The 15,978-nt window shown below is 43.8% G+C and overlaps 1 protein-coding gene across 2 annotated transcripts in view; it reads left to right on the forward strand.

Moving 5' to 3' along the window:
* Nucleotides 1-15,978, forward strand: part of PLXNA4 (plexin A4) — a 408,463-nt gene that overhangs the window by 333,822 nt on the left and 58,663 nt on the right. For both annotated transcript variants that reach the window (XM_072326423.1, XM_072326431.1), the window contains exons 11-15: nt 854-950; nt 3,579-3,769; nt 9,272-9,423; nt 10,092-10,209; nt 14,433-14,569. In XM_072326423.1, the coding sequence (XP_072182524.1) occupies nt 854-950; nt 3,579-3,769; nt 9,272-9,423; nt 10,092-10,209; nt 14,433-14,569 (695 nt within the window). The remainder of the gene's footprint in view (nt 1-853; nt 951-3,578; nt 3,770-9,271; nt 9,424-10,091; nt 10,210-14,432; nt 14,570-15,978) is intronic.

Here is a 15,978-nt window from a genome sequence, read left to right on the forward strand (position 1 = left end):
CTACAAAAATCTACATAAATCACATCTGCTGCCTCCTCTTATCCACAAAGCCATTAAGCCTGTCAAAAAAGGAAATTAGATTGGGTTGACACAATTTGTTCTTGACAAATCTATGCTGGCTGATTTTTATCACCTTATCATCTTGCAGGTGCTTATAAATTGATTGTTTAATAATTTGATGTACTTTCTTTCTGGGAAGCCAAGTTAGGCTGACAGGTCTATAATTACACAGAACCTCCATTTTCCCCTTTTTAAGGCATTTCTAAGATATTTCACTCAGCTTTCAAGAGCTCTTCAAAATGATACCGGCGTAGATAAGCATGGATATATATTCAGCACCTATGGGGTACACAGCAGAGGTATATTTGGATGCTATATCCAAATACATACAGTGCATACAAACATCAGAGAGTCATGGAATCATAGAACTGCTCAGGTTGGAAAGGACCTTCAAGTCCAACCTCAACCTAAACACACTACCCTAACTCTAACAACCCATTGCTAACCTTAGAGGTGCACCCAAGTGTTGGCAGAATATCCTTCCGAACTATGCTCCACAGCTAGAAAGTACTTTTCCAAGCCCCATCATGTGCATATGCTCTTATAACACAGAATATTCACCCAGCAGCTAGGATTCACTTGTTATTGAGATGGACACAGCTTGCTTTATTGAGAACCACAGTTCTGAGAGCTTCCCATGGCTTTCTTGGAGGTAATGGCGGGTAGGGCGCCAGGTGACAGCTCAATTTCTCTTGTTCACGACTTGTGGTACTACTTCTTGCCCCCCTTCCTCTCTGGAACCCATTGTTTGGGTGTGAAATAACTCTGGGTTCATTTTTTCCTTTTCTTCTAGTATTCGTACGAAGGGATGGAGATTAACAGCCTGCCAGTGGAGCTGACTGTCGTATGGAACGGGAATTTCAACATTGACAACCCAGCACAGAACAAAGGTAAAGAATTATTTCAACTTGTCCTTGGAAGCGGTAACCTTAGCAACGGGCCACATCCCTCCCTACACTTAACAAAGCTGCCACCATCTCCCCACGCTGTCTGCTGCAGGCTTGTTCTCTGCACTCTGCAAATTATGAGGTTTTTTTTTGTGTGCTTTGTGATTTATTTCTTTTTCCCCTCTCAGAAATACCACTCTTCCTCCCATGTGCATGGCTTTCCCTATTCTTTCACCACCTTTGCCTCCTGCTTTTTGCCATATTTGTGTGTGTGTGTGTCTTCCTTCCTTACTCCTCCTGCATTCTCCCCCTGTTTATTTCTCCTGCTCTTCAAGTTAACACGCCAGGAAAGTGGGCACTCTTTGCTCAGAGGCAATGTGGTAATGAGCAGGGGAAGGGAGAGGGGGAGGAGACAGGCTGCAGCTTTGTCAGTGGGAAGAGTCTGAACAAAACAAAATGTTAACAGCAAAGGACTGATGTCTGCCTCCTGCCCAGAGCCTGACTCTAATTGCCATGCATGGCACAGAGTTGGTGTGCCTCTCACAGAGGGCTATTGCTTATCCAATCCTGAGACAATTGTCTTCCAGAGATGGGAGGTCCATTCACTTCCTCTTACTTCTTCTTGTTCATCACCCTCAACCAACCACATGGCAGACTCCCCCAGATTCTCTCTGCTCTCAGCCTTTGCATTCACAACGCAGACCTGCAGCCTCTCCTCCTCACACCAACCACCCCTCAGAAGTTTCTCCCTCTCTCACTTTACCTTCCCTTTTCTTGGACACCTTCCACTGCTTCTCCCACTCCATCTCTCCCTATCATGTACTCCCAAGTTCTTTTCATACTATTTCACACCCAACCTTGAGCTGAGCAGCGATGGATGAGGTTTCCACCAACGCCTCATTGAAACTGGAAAGCAATACAGAAGGCAACTCCTCATCCCATGGTGTGCCCCCTTCCCATCAGAGGAATGGCTTGGATTATACCATCATGTTTTGTGGCAGGATGATAATAGCCAGATGCATTCGGCTGTGTCACATGGAAGCATAGCACATGCTTTCGTGGACACACAGAACTTTTTATTTACTAACACAGGTGTAGTAGTAGTTAAGAACAAGTAGAATCCATTAGCAGAGCTTTTGAGTAGATTTCCTTCTATGCAAAACTGTGAGAGAGACAGAGGCAGGACAAGGTTTAGTGGGCAATATTAATGATGGGTGGACAGTTGGACTAGATGATCTGAGAGGTCTTTTCCAACAGTAGTGATTATATGATTCAGTGATTAGCTCCAGTTTCTTTCTAAGTGAAGTTGCACTGAAAATACATTGCTTCTAAGACCAATCAAGATGCCACTGCTGTTAAAGCCAGCAACTCACAAGGCTGGGCTGGTAGGCTGAAAGCATTGGTCAACACTTGCTGATTTATGGGAGAGCAGGGCATAGGTATGGAGTGAGAGCTAAAGCTTTTCAGCAAGATTCAAAGCCTTTGAGCTTTTGGATTGTGCATGATAATAACCACAGACAAGACTTTATTCTCTTACCAGCATGGCAGCATAGAAGTACAAAGGGAAAATCCCATATCTTAAAAGAAAACGACCAACATCCACATAAATACAGAAATAAACTAATCTGAAAGCCTCAGTTCTGCCATCTTCAGCCTCAGGGAGCAGGCTTTTGCTATTAGCACCCTGTGCAACTCAGGCCTCAGTTTACTCAACTGTAAAATAAGGACAAATAACTTGATCTTATTTCATAGTACTGCAAGAATTTTAGGCTTTATTTGGAAAAAAGCTTTGCCTCTAATCACTTATTAGCAGCCCAAAACAGAGCTAAGCACTAATCTTTGCTGTTGGTATTAGAAAGGGATCAACTTAGTACTTTAAAGTGTAAAATAGTCTGAATTTTTGAAGCAGAAGAAGAGTGAAAGCTGATGGTAAAACTCAGCCTCATATACAGAGCTGCTTTATTTATTGTTCTCTCTTAGGTTTTTTGTTTAGGGGAAAACCTGAGTAGCTTTACGCTCAGTTCTGGGTAGGGTATTCCAAGAGAATTCCCCATGTGGAGTTCAGATGGTGGGTAAAGCAGGTGTAGTAAGCCATTTATAGATGGAGAGCTGAGGCTGAGACTTGTTGAAACATCACTGGGTGTCATTCAGACATTGTCAGGAAAAGGGAAGGGCTGAGTACGTGTCGCTGGCCACGTATTTTTCTTCCCAATTTCACTCTTGCAGCCCTTCATTCTACACTGGTGGCTGCATCTTTCCTTCTGTTCTCAGCTTCTACAAATAGGGATATATTCAAGACATGTCTGGACGCTTTACTTTGCAACCTACTCTAAGAAGTAGCAACTCCCTTAGCAGAGGGATTGGACCAAACAGTCCATAAATGCCCCTTCCAGCCCCTACAATTCTCTTATTCTGTGAATTACTTTGCATGGGAGATGAACTTTGACGAATGTAATTTGTTTCACTGAGGGTGCAAGCATTTTATCCTGTATTATTTATTCCCCTGCAAAAGCCCCCTCCTGACTTTGGGACGAGCATCCCAGCTCTCACCTCATTGCCGTCCCTGAAGTCCCACTGCTCACCTATTCTGTTTGCATCTCTGAGGTCCTCTCTGTTTTCCTGTCCCTGCAGTTCATCTGTACAAGTGTGGGGCCATGCGGGATAGCTGTGGCCTGTGCCTGAAAGCCGACCCGGACTTCGAGTGTGGCTGGTGTGAGGGACAGAACCAGTGTACACTGAAGCAGCATTGCCCAGCCCAGGACAGCCAGTGGCTGGAGTTGTCCAGCACCAAAGGCAAATGCACCAACCCCAAGATCACAGATGTAAGTCATGGATCTACAAGAGCTGGTGGATTCCCTCTTGTGCCCTTCTCTTGGTTTATTTTCTTGATTTGTCTTCGGGTTGGTGAGGGGAAAGACAGGATTGATCTCTTCTGAATCAGGCAAAGTCCCAAGTGAATATGGGAATGAAGGGTTATGGTGTGCTTCAAAGAGAAGCACACAGCTTCAGGTGTGTTTTTCCACTGTAGTCAATATGAGCATGAATGATTTGTGCATCACAGTCTGTTAGTGGAAGACCTCAGGGCATCTGAGCAGCCCACATGGATTTGTCAAATCTGATATACAGCATTCAGGAGACCTAGGCCTTCTAGAGGTGCAGCTGGAGGTGAGAAAAGACACTTGGGGGCATCTCAAGTAGACTATGAGAGGGTTATCAAAAGAGTGCAGCTCTCTTGAAAAGAACACTCTGGCCAAACTGGATGAGAGGAGATGCTGAGTGATCCCAGAGTGTTTTGAGATTTACTGACGGAAGGTCAAAGGAAGAGGGCAGGTTGTAGTTCATGCTTCCTGGTAGTAGAACACGGGCAAAGTCTCTGTCTGGGGAAAAAAAAAGACTCTACTAACTACAGCAGAATAAAGTTCTTGGGTTTGTCTGGTTGTCTTTGCAAAGTGAAAGATGTCCCAACTGGTCGATCAAAGCCATATACAAGGATCAAGGAAAAGGCAGGCTCAAGCTAAGACTAAGTGAAGCAGTCTAATGAAGTGATAAAAAGGGAATGAAGGCAATGATGGGTGGATGTTGCAAGGTTGCAGAGTCCTTTGGAATGTTTCCTATTGATTATGCTGATCAGGCCAAAGGAAGAGCTGGGGAAGTGATAAAAGAAAAGAAAGAGGGGAAACAGAGGAAGGGAGAGACAGCAAGGACGGGAAATCAGGACTCCAGTCTACAGTGATTTTATCTGCTCTTAGGATGCCTTTGCCATAATGATGGACATTGTTTTCAAGGTCATAGGTAGACAGAGTGACAGATGTGAGCCGTAATAATGGGAAACTGCACCCGTACCAACCGCATCCTGAGCATTTCCCAGTCACTGTACCTTAATTAAGATGAGTAAACTTGCAGAGTGAATAGGGCCTTATTTTACAACTGAGAATGGTAAGGAAGAAAATGAGACAGGGAAGAAGAGAGGAAAAACACTGAGGAATATCTCCTTGGTTGATGTTTAATATGAGACGTATATTGGGAGACTTATCTAGAAACCATGGAATCAAAGAGTCAAAAGATACGGGTGTTATGGATGAACTCCAAACCCGTGTCTATGGGTAGAATGGTTTTGTCTATGTCTACGGTTTTGTGAGAGTAAGCTCTGGGTAGAGTCTGTTTTTTCCAGCTGCTACTGGAAAGAGCTCCTCTGATTTCGTTTCTGTCCATCTTCCCATAGTCTATCACTCTCCGAAGTACTCAGTGAGTTGTATTGCCCAAGTGCAATACCAGTTATGATGTTTCCAAGGTGGAGATCTCCACCCCGCTTGTATTTGTCTGCAGCTGGTCAATCTGAATGCCCTTGAAGCTGTGAAACCAAACCCAACAGCAGGCTGAGTAAATAGTTACTACTGAACATTCACTTCTGAGGCCTTGAAAATTACATGGAGCTGAGGGGAAACCTTTATGAATCTTTCAGTGTCTCAAACCTTAAGAAAGATTCAGAAATTTTAGATAGATTAATAGAATTTGGTATTGGGAAGATGACAGATGACCAACTAAAGCAGAAGTCCACACCACAAGGACCTTTCCATGCGATAACGCGCTGTTGTGAAGGTCCATCCACCTTTCTTTACTGCGCTTTGATTCACATACGGCACCTACAGTCTCTTTATGAAGTGAAAATCACTCATTCTCCACGTTACAGCTCCAGAAGGAACATACTTCTATTTCTGCTGGCGTTTCCTCCAGCAGCTCCCAAAGCTCGAACAGATCATTGCAATATTCGCTCATGAAATATTCCGACTGTCTGGTGCGATCACAAGCAGCTCTTGGAAAGTCTTTTTCTGAGCCATTAGCATGGAAGTAATCTCAAGTGACTGGATATATATTGCAGTCTAATGGTACGTCTGGAGAGGTTGGTAAAAGCATACATAACCTGGCCAGGAGCCAGGGAAATATCTGTGCAGGCGAGGGAGGAGAAATAACATGTGTCCTCACACTTGCACAGGCACACGCACGTGGCAACCCGGAGCACAGCTTCCCACAACCTGTGTTTTATTTCCTGGCTCTGGCATTTATATTGCCACTAAGTGAAATTAAAAGGCTTTAGCAGATTCGTTCAGCCACAGAACCTTCTGTAGGAATGACAAGCTGCAAAGCATTCAAGGTCAGGCTGGATGGGGTTTTGAGCAGCCTGGTTTGGTGTCCCTGCCTATAGCTGGGGGTTGGAACTTGATGATCTGAAAGATCCTTTCCAGCACAAACCATTCTATAATTACATGCTATGGTTGGTACTAGCAAAGGGTGTAAATGGCGATGCAGTGTTGTAGCTGTGGTCCCCCAGGTCCCCTTGCTTTAAGGAAATGGGTTGGCTTTGAAGTTAGCCTTCAAAAGAGGGGAGACTTAGGTTAGATATAAGGAAAAGGGTGGGTTTTGTTTAAGATAAGGGTGGAGTGAGGAGCAGGTTGCCCAGAGAGGTGGTGGATGCCCCATCCCTGGAGACATCCAAGGTCAGGCTGGATGGGGCTCTTGAGCACCTGATTGAGTGGTAGGTATATCTATTCACTGCAGGGAAGTTGAAGCAGACGAGCCTTAAGGGTCCCTCCCAGCTCAAATGATTCAATGATTCTGTAAAAATTTAAAACTTGCATTGTTATAAGGGGGATTTTTGGAGGTTTTGTGCTAATTTCTATCTAGAAAGTTTCCCATTTGAGTAACCGTAAGTGTTTTAAGTTCTCAGGCTTTAGTTAGAGCCAGAAGGAGGATCATGGTGTTTCTATTGAGTTTCTGGGACTTAGGTCTCAAATTCTTCCCATAGTTTAAAAAAATGAAGCACTTTTCTGGCAAGATGTTCCTTTTTACCACCTGAACTTCTCTTACTCTGTGTAGTGACAGTAGTTATACCAGCAAAAACACACACCCCTCTTTTGACCTGCTATGAGATACATCCACATACTAGCAAGTTCTTTCGAAGATAAGTGAACCCTAATTAACCACAGACCTACCTACCTGGACACCTGCCTTGCTAGAACAAGTGAAAGCTACTTAACAGCAATTTTAATACCACAAAAAAGATAGAAAAATTATTCCGTAAGGACACGACACTTCTTACATTAAAAAAATAGAAGTTTAATACGTAAGGAAATATAATAGAAGCTGGAAATTGTGATTTAATTTCCCCCTTTTCGCTTTTTGTACGCATTAGATTGGTTTGGTGCGGTGATAATGGGAGCCTTTCATTGACATCCGCAGGAAGTGTTTTATTTTATCAGGAGAGGATTAACCGATGTCGGGAAAATGATTATTTAAAATACAAGACTTCCCTCGAATAGATACATATTAGTGATTCGGAATCAAAATAGGTTAGAATTGCTATTTGTGGCAGATGGTTGAAGTTTTCATTGCCAAGCCCCCAGCTAAGAACATCAGGATTAGTTTCTCTTAGAATATAAATCCCATTTTAATTCTAATTTTTTTAAGGTAAGTTCCTCCTTCTATTTATTTATTTATTAATTTATTTATTAAGATAACCACTTTCTCACTTTTTACCCATTTTTTTTCTGCTCGTCGATCATCCAAGGGGGAAATCTTCAGCCAACCCAAATAAATGTCATCCGTCGGTTTCATGAATGTTGTACTATTTTGTTCTTGGGACTTACGTGTCCTGTTGATTCATAGAGCAGGAAAATAAAACAACCTTCCACAGCTCTGATGGAACTGGGCTGTTTTTTGGACCTGAGATGGTTGCCTGACCTGATTAGAGCCTATTTTCTGTTCAGTGCAGACTAAAGTTGCTGCGGCATTGGGACATCAGAAATGATCAGGGCCTATCACTGCAAGTATCAGACTGGAGTGCACCATGGAGACAATGGGAATGTCAGTTCCAGCTTTGGCTATTTGGAATTGCTGCACCTTGCTGTAGCACTACCCCTCTCTCCGCTCTGACTTGTCTAAAAAGACAAGGCTGTACTCAATTTCACTTTACACTGGATTTTCTTTTCAGTTTCCTACCTGAACCATTGTAGGGCACTTGTGCTACGGAAGTTATGTCTACACTAAACTAACCTACAGGCCCCAGTACTTGTATGTGATCACCCGTGCTATTAAATTATTAACATTTGTAGGCTCTCTGTGTAGTCAGCGTAAAGACAGTCATCAAGGAAGTGGCTTATGGAGTCTAATATTAAAGCTTCAGAGTATTCTCTAAGGGTACCAAAGCCTTTCACTATTAAAGATGCACCTGAGAAGATACTGGAGCAGGCTGTCCAGACCAGCTGTGGGTGCCCCATCCCTAGAATGTTCAAGGCCAGGTTGGATGAGACTTAGGACAACCTGATCTAGTGGAAGGGGTCCCTGCTTTCAAACAGGAGAGTTGAAACTAAATGATCTTCAGGGCCCCTCCCAACCCAAACTGTTCCACGATTCTCTAATTTTATGACCTGAAAATTGGCCTCTCAGTCAAAATTAGGCTAACTCTGGTGCCAGACTCATGGCTGGGAAGCAGTCAAGAGCAGCCCTGCTCCTGCCAGTGCTTTGACTTTGCCTGCCAGTCAGTTTGCTTTGCAAGGATCTAGCTGCCAGCCCTGGATTCCCAGTTGTCAGAGCCATTGGCCAAAGGGTACGGACCTGAGAAAGGGAATTCCCCTTTCCTCACTGTACAGAGCCCTGCCAAGACTGGCAGATGGCAGCCACAACATCCTGAATGGGCGGCAGGGAATACCATTAGAAGGCCCTTTCAGCCATCCAGTCATATGGCAAAACATTTGGACACCGCAAATAATTGGAAAGGCAGAACTGAGATAACTAAGGGTCAGACCCGCCAATATCCATACTGTTTCAGTGTTGAGTAGGTGTCTCCAAAGCTAACGCTAAAGATGCACTGGGGCATCCATTCATTTCACATTAGGGCTCAGAGACCCCCCAGCCAATAGTCCACCACCCTACAAACATGCCATCCATGCTCCCATTGCTGCCCTTTCATTGGACCCTGCTCTCTCATGAAGTTAGCTGGAACACTTCTGGAGATGTGTATTGGCACATAGCAACTACTGCTACTGCTTCTGTCACTGCCAGTCTACTCTGCACCAAATCTGACACTGTGTTTCTGTTGTGTCTTGGATGCTCTGAGGTTGGACTGTGTCTAAAACGTAATATATTTGCTAGGAAGAGGGACCCAGTGATGTACCTGGAGTAGTTTGGTTACTTCAGTTGATCAGTTTTCAGAACGATGAGTGTGTCTCTTGGTGACAAAGAGGTCTTATATTGCCTGATAGGATGATGATGCCTTTAAAGAGGTAGTTTGATTATTCTCTTTTTTTTTTCTTGACTTATTTCTCCAGATCAACCCAGTGACCGGCCCTCGTGAAGGAGGGACAAAAGTGACCATCCGTGGGGAGAACCTGGGGCTGGAGTTCAGAGACATTGCATTTCATGTTAAAGTGGCTGGAGTGGAGTGCAAACCTCTGGTGGAAGGGTACATCCCAGCAGAGCAGTAAGTTGGGTGTGTGGCAGACAGCGGGCCACAGCACATCTAATACTGGTTATTGCTACCTGTGGGGTCTTTGAGGAGTCCATTCCTCTCAGCCTCCCTAAAGGCCAAACAAGATGCCATTCCTCAACAACAGCTCAGGAGCTAATAATCCATTTATTAACGTCTTTGGATTGTACAGTTCAGGGGATCATCATGACATATGCCCTAAAAATTATCTATTTTTAAAATAACAGCCACCATGAGAGCATTCAAACCCAGTTTGTGAGACTGCAGCTCCAAGAAGCAGCTTTCTCTCCATGAAGGAATAAGCCCTATAGTTGCGAAGGTGTCCACCATGCGAGACTGGAGGACAGAGGAACTTCTGGAGCCAGATCTCTGTCCTGTATTCGTCTACGTAATTGAGCGATGGTGTGGTGATTTACAACAGCCAACCATCTGCTTCATTGAGTACCACCAGAAAATAAATAAATAAATAAAAATAAAGCCTCTATTTATGAAATAAAGAATAACTTCGTGCACAGTTTGGTTCCTGGACAGGAAAACAACAGAGGATGTGATAAGTCTATAGTCCATTTCCTAAGAACATGGACTATTTGCTCTGATTTCATCTCACCCAGTTTGCAAAGCCATCCCTAAACCTTTGCCTCTGTTTCATATTTTCTTCACAGGATAGTATGTGAGATGGGGGAGGCCAAGCCCAGCCAGCACGCTGGATTTGTGGAGATCTGTGTGTCCGAATGCAAACCAGAGTTCATGGCCAGGTCTTCACAGCTCTACTACTTTATGGTAAGATCCTGCAAGAAGATCTCCTGGGCCCTGAAGGTCCTCAGACCCTGGTTTGCTTCTCCATGTCTGTTCTCTGACCAGACTCCCATTTCTGTGCTCTTCACTGCCATCTTGAGTACACCGAGTTGTTCCTTCTATTTCCTGTCAAAATCATTTTTTGTGAGCAAAAATAGCTCTCCTAATTAATGTTTTAACCATCTATTAATAGTTCAAATTATTAGTCCAGCTACAGTTTGATACAGCCATGGCCCAAAATAGTACAGAAAATCTTCATTAATAGTTAAAACTGCTATGTAGAAAAGTAAAAAGGAAGAGAAGAGAGAAGAAAGAAAGAAAAAGAAGTATGCAAAATAGTTGGAAAGGCTCTGGGCTCTTTTTTTGCACCACCATAATAGTGGAAGTTCAGCCTGAGACTTTAGCTTTGCCATGGTGAAAACCTCATGGAAGAGAGAAGCAGAGTCCAGTGCATGCTGCACATTCGATTAGGATTTTTGCTACTTTCTCCCCTTTTCTGCCTGCTTTTTCTGTCCAAAAGACCTCCTTATTTCTTTAAGACCCCTTGCTGGGGACATGCGAGCATTGCCTGGCCTCGATCTGTTCAGATCTGTGCAGGTCTGAGATGAGAGGGTCTCTTTGTTCCCATCAAAAGCTCTCAACTCCTGCAAGGGAATGAGTTTTCTGAAACAATTGACATTGCCTGAGCATTTGTTCATGGCAAAGAGGACTGGTAATGGATGTAAATACCTTAGATTTCCCCCTTGATCTGCAGCGATCTCCATGTTTTCCAGTGTCACTCAGGTGTTACTGTAATGTAGGGGGCATACAAATACCTCAAGAAGTAGCCTCCATCTCACTGACAGAAGGGCTCTTTCCAGGACATTACACTTCAGTGTGTCACCTTTGCTACACTTGAAATTGCTGTCTGATGTTGATCATCTGTGTCCATCTGTGACAGCTTTTCCCTCCTCTTGCTGGCTTTCTGGCTGCCAGCTATCCCAGCCGTGCACAAGCATGAAGTCTATAGGGTTTTCTCTGCTGCATACCTTGATACCTTTGTGCTAGACAGAAAAAAAACCAGCAATGCTCCCCAGCCTGCCCATCATATGCCCTCTCCTGTGTCCATTGCTTTCATAGTAGGACGTATTTATTGGCATGGCTTGGCTTCCTCTGATATTTCTACCAAGAGGGTAGAGATGTTGTTGCACACATCGCAACATGCCTTGGCGTCCTGAAGTGGTGGGTGGCAGCTTTCAGGGAAGGAAGATGTTTAAAAACCAACGATGGACATCACCTGGGAGTTAAGTGCTGCTAACCAGACACACAGCACATCCTATGGAAAATTGCTTTTGAAAAAGGTTTGAAGCAAAACAAGGGCAAATTTGCCCAATAGGTTCCGCCTCCCTCTCTCCTGTGAGAAGTGGAAGGGCTGATTATTTGTACTCTATGGAATATTTTATTTCAGTGCTTTGAAAAAGAGGTAGCTTAATTTAGAGATGGTAGAGCAGTTTGCCTTTATTTTAGCTCAGCGTGATTTGGGCTGCTCTGCCTGCATCTCTTCTGGGCCTGCTCCTATCATCTGTGTTTCAGGAGAGCATTTTGAACAGGCTCAGAGAGGGCTGCATACTGCTTTTTCCATCCATTGCTATTGAACCAATAGGAAGGATATCTGGTTGCATGAACTATGTGGGTCATGCCCTTATTCCCAGGATCAGTGATGTGGGAGCCAAGGTCTCAACATACACCACGAGGTCAGTTCAGACACAGCTCTCATGGCAACTTCTCTGTGGACACCAAGGAGGTGCTAGAAGAAAGGAAGAGGTTCCACAGCAGAGGAAAGCAGTCAAGACTCTAGAAGGATAGAATTGACTGGGAGTTGGATTTGTTGATCTTTAAGGGTCCCTTCCAACTCAAAACATTCTATTATTCCATGATTTTCTGGCCTCCTCCTTCCTTCACTGTTGTTGTCCATCTCAGCCTATCACAGATCCAATGGACACCTGTGCATTTGCCATTAATTTTCACCAGAAAGTAAATGGTAAACAGTCTGGAAGCCAATTTTTACTGCAGACGTGCTGTGTAGTACTTATGAAGGCCACTGTGAATGGATTATTGCAACTTGGAAAGCTTAGCCATAAGGCCTTTTGTAAGATCGTTACAAGATGCATCAACACTTTGCCAAAGAGCATTGCTGATATAATTTCAATATGCAAGAGCCCTCAATGGGGCGTAAGCATTTATCATCCTCTGGGGAGAGAAAAAGAAATACCCATACTGAGAAAAGGGGTTCAGATCTTTAACTCAAATGTCATTATCTGGTTTGAAAAGCATCCAGTATTGCACCAAGTGGGCAACTTTCAACCCATTTTCTCCCAGGTGGGAAGTGGTCTCCGAACGTCCATCTCATGGATGGCAGTACTTGGTTCTATGACCATCAATAAGGAATTGAAGAGGCAGTACCCTCAAAGCAGAGAAGCCCTACATACTGAAGACCCCTTCTGCATTTTGTATCCCGATAAAAGTTATTAGAGAACAGTCACAGTAAATGTAAAAGGAACAGAGCATGAATTTGTTCTTCATTTCTTCTCATACATCTTCCCAGCCTTCAGCAGTTGATAGATGAGAGACTTCTTGAGGCAAAATAGTTTCCAAAACACCATATCAGAAACAGACAAGCGTAAACATAAGAAGTGCCCAGCTCTGTTGATACATTTTCTACTGGGCTGTAAGTCTGATTTTCACATTCAGCTCTTTCTCCAGGCTGCAGCTTCATTTTGAACAAAAGCAAAGAGGAAACCACGCTGCTGTTAACCAGAAGGGCACAGGGACAGGGAGAGATGAGTGTGTGTGAAAGAGGGAGCTGTGGTGTGTGTCAGGCATTTTATAAACAGGGATTAATGGTCTCCAAAGCTCAATAAGGTGACTGCATGTTGTACCTGCTCATTCAGAGGAGCCGAGGAGAGCTTCAAGCATTTGTGTCATCATTCTTAAAGAGAGGAGAGGGGGGAAAAAAAAAACAACCTTCATTTAAATGCATATAGTGGCTTTTCACTTGGGACTGAGTGGAAAAGTTTTTCTATTAAAATGCAAATGAAAGAATAAACTGTAACTCCAAGTTTCTCCCTGAAAATGGATGTCTCCTCTCTGCATTATGGCAATAGGGTGGTCTGTGCTTTCAGAGTGCAAGTATTTTATCTTGCTTTTGGGAAGAATGGAGTCAGAGGGCAAGAAAAAGGTTTTCAACTCAAGGCCCTTTAAGGAATGGTGCCCATCTTTTAATATATTAATGAACATCGTATTAGGGTTGGAAAAGAGGCTCAAACAAGCAGGAAAATATACTCATCTGTACAGCATTCTTCCTTGTGGCTGCAGTATTTCAGAGGACACCTTAACATGAGTGATGCACTGTGTCAGTGCAGAACATGCATGCCATGTGAGACTGTTCCAGCATCAACGTCTGATAAAAGAGAAATGTTTGGGTTCATGTGGGCCTGAAAGAGTCAAAACACCTGTTCAGATGCTCTTAATTGCAGCTCCCCTCCTTTTAGGTGTCCTCCTGAGCTACACAGCAGGACCTGTTTCTTTGGTAGATCAATGAACTTCGGAGTAATCTTTTCAAGACACAATAGTTTTCAATGCTTGTGAGCTCCGTAGTTTTCTTTGGGGGTGAAGAGCCCTTGTTAAGATCCAATGAGACAATTCAAGACCCAGTTTATCTTACAGAAATGTTATTAAAGAAAGCTCCTGAGTTGTATCAAATAGTGGAGATAAGAGAGGTCATGACTGCAGTTTCCCCAGGCTCGGAGATGACTTTGGAAGCTCAGGGCATGTCTGAATGGTTACAAGGGCAGGCCTTATTCTGTAAGGATTTTGAGATTAGCCTTAGGTCTTGAGTTCATCTTACCAAAGCTGTCATTCAAGCTCTGGTGGAGTCACCATCCCTGGAGGTGCTCAGAGTGCAGATGTGGCATTGAGTCATATTGTTAGTAGGCATGGTGGGGATGAGTTGATGGTTGAACTAGATGACCTTAGTAGTCTTTTCCAACTTTAATGATTATATTAAGGGACTGGAGACATTCCAGGCTCCTCTTTTACCAGGAAAATATTGGCGTCTTCTGAAGTCCACCTAATATAGTTAAACTCCTGGGGGTGCCTACATTTCCTTAGCATTGTAGGTACCTCTGCTCATCTCCTGTGCTTTCAACATGACCTTTTTCCTTTCACAGACTCTGACACTCTCTGATCTCAAGCCGAAGCGGGGACCTGTGTCGGGTGGCACTCAGGTGACAATCACGGGTAATAACCTCAACGCGGGCAGCAACGTCATCGTGACCTTTGGGCGACAACCTTGTCTCTTCTACAGGTACATAATGAGTCCTTCCTTCTTTACATACCTGAGCCTGAAAGATGTAAGTAGTTACAGTCAATAGACTTATTCTACAGCCCAGACAACCTGTCCTTTGAGTAATTCTTGGCAGAACATCTGTTTTGCAGTGGGACCTTTGCATTCTTCCCCAGCACAACCTTACTGAGTACGTTGTAGGCTGGGAGAATAGGATTTTTTTCATTGTTTTGATTGCTATTTGATGTGCTTTTTCCATGGCTCCTTGTCAGATTTCACTGCAATTCTCCACGGTCCCGTGCTTTGCTACTTGCTCTGAGAGTATGTAATTTAAAAGATTCATTTTCATGTCCCTGCTTTAGAAAAAGCAAAAACGAAAATCTGACAACATCAGTTATAAGCATTAAAACACCTCCCTTTTATCCAAGAATAGTCCCATAGTGCTGAGAAACAGATGACTTGTAACATTTTAGCTCAGGGTTGGCTCCTGTTCAATTGCAGTTCAGAGGCTTAATGTCAGTGTTACCTGCTGAATGTTCCCTGATCCCTGTGAGAATGAGCCTAAATCCAGTTCCCAGGGGCTCCTGCAGCTCACAACTGCCCAGTGCAATGCACTTTGCTGCCAGTATTGGTGGAAGCTGAAGATAAAGTTGGCACATTTCTCCCAGCTTGTCTTTGGCAGAAGAAGAAGGGCCCATTCACAGGGAAGCTGGGACTACTGTCCTGGGGCAACATGTTCCCATCTCCTTGCTGTTGGGATCCTGTTTAGCTGCCTGTCATGACTGCAGAGTGATTTAACATCTATAATGCACGAGGGTGAAGTCACAGCTTGTGATTTAAAAGGCCAAATGGGAACCACAGCTGCTTGGGGTTGCTTATAGAACAGACTAGGGAGTTTTAGAAGGGATTCAGCATGGTTTACAGGGAAATTTAAAGAGCACTTGAAGAGTGTGTTTGAGGTGCATGCCATGCTACAAGGGAAGGTTGCACTCACTCCATTTTATCTTTCTAGGGATATGAGATGAGGCTTTTCCACAAATGAAGGTGGTAGAAGGTTGGATTTTTGGCTCTTTACTGAAGGCAGTGCTGCTGCAAAATTCAGTCCTGGGGTTGTCTTTGAGCCTTGCCCAAAAGGAAAACATTTACCCAGAATCCATTTTAAGTAAAATCATGAAATGCTTCCCACTGCATTAACACTTCCCATGCAAAAGTCCCAGGCATGTCGCAAAATGGCACTTAAACAAGGCTTACGGTCCTAATGCAAAGTAAACTTTATTATCCCGGGCTGGAAAGCTGAGGTGCAAACACTCCCTTTTATGAGCTGCTGCTGAATATGCCTGCAGGCAGGAAGGAAACATCCATCACGTATTTAATCGCACAGAAATATTTCTGCAGCGAGGTCTGTTTTGGACTTCCCTTGAGATTCAGTT

Source organism: Excalfactoria chinensis, chromosome 1 (assembly GCF_039878825.1).
Source record: "Excalfactoria chinensis isolate bCotChi1 chromosome 1, bCotChi1.hap2, whole genome shotgun sequence".
NCBI lineage: Eukaryota > Metazoa > Chordata > Aves > Galliformes > Phasianidae > Excalfactoria > Excalfactoria chinensis.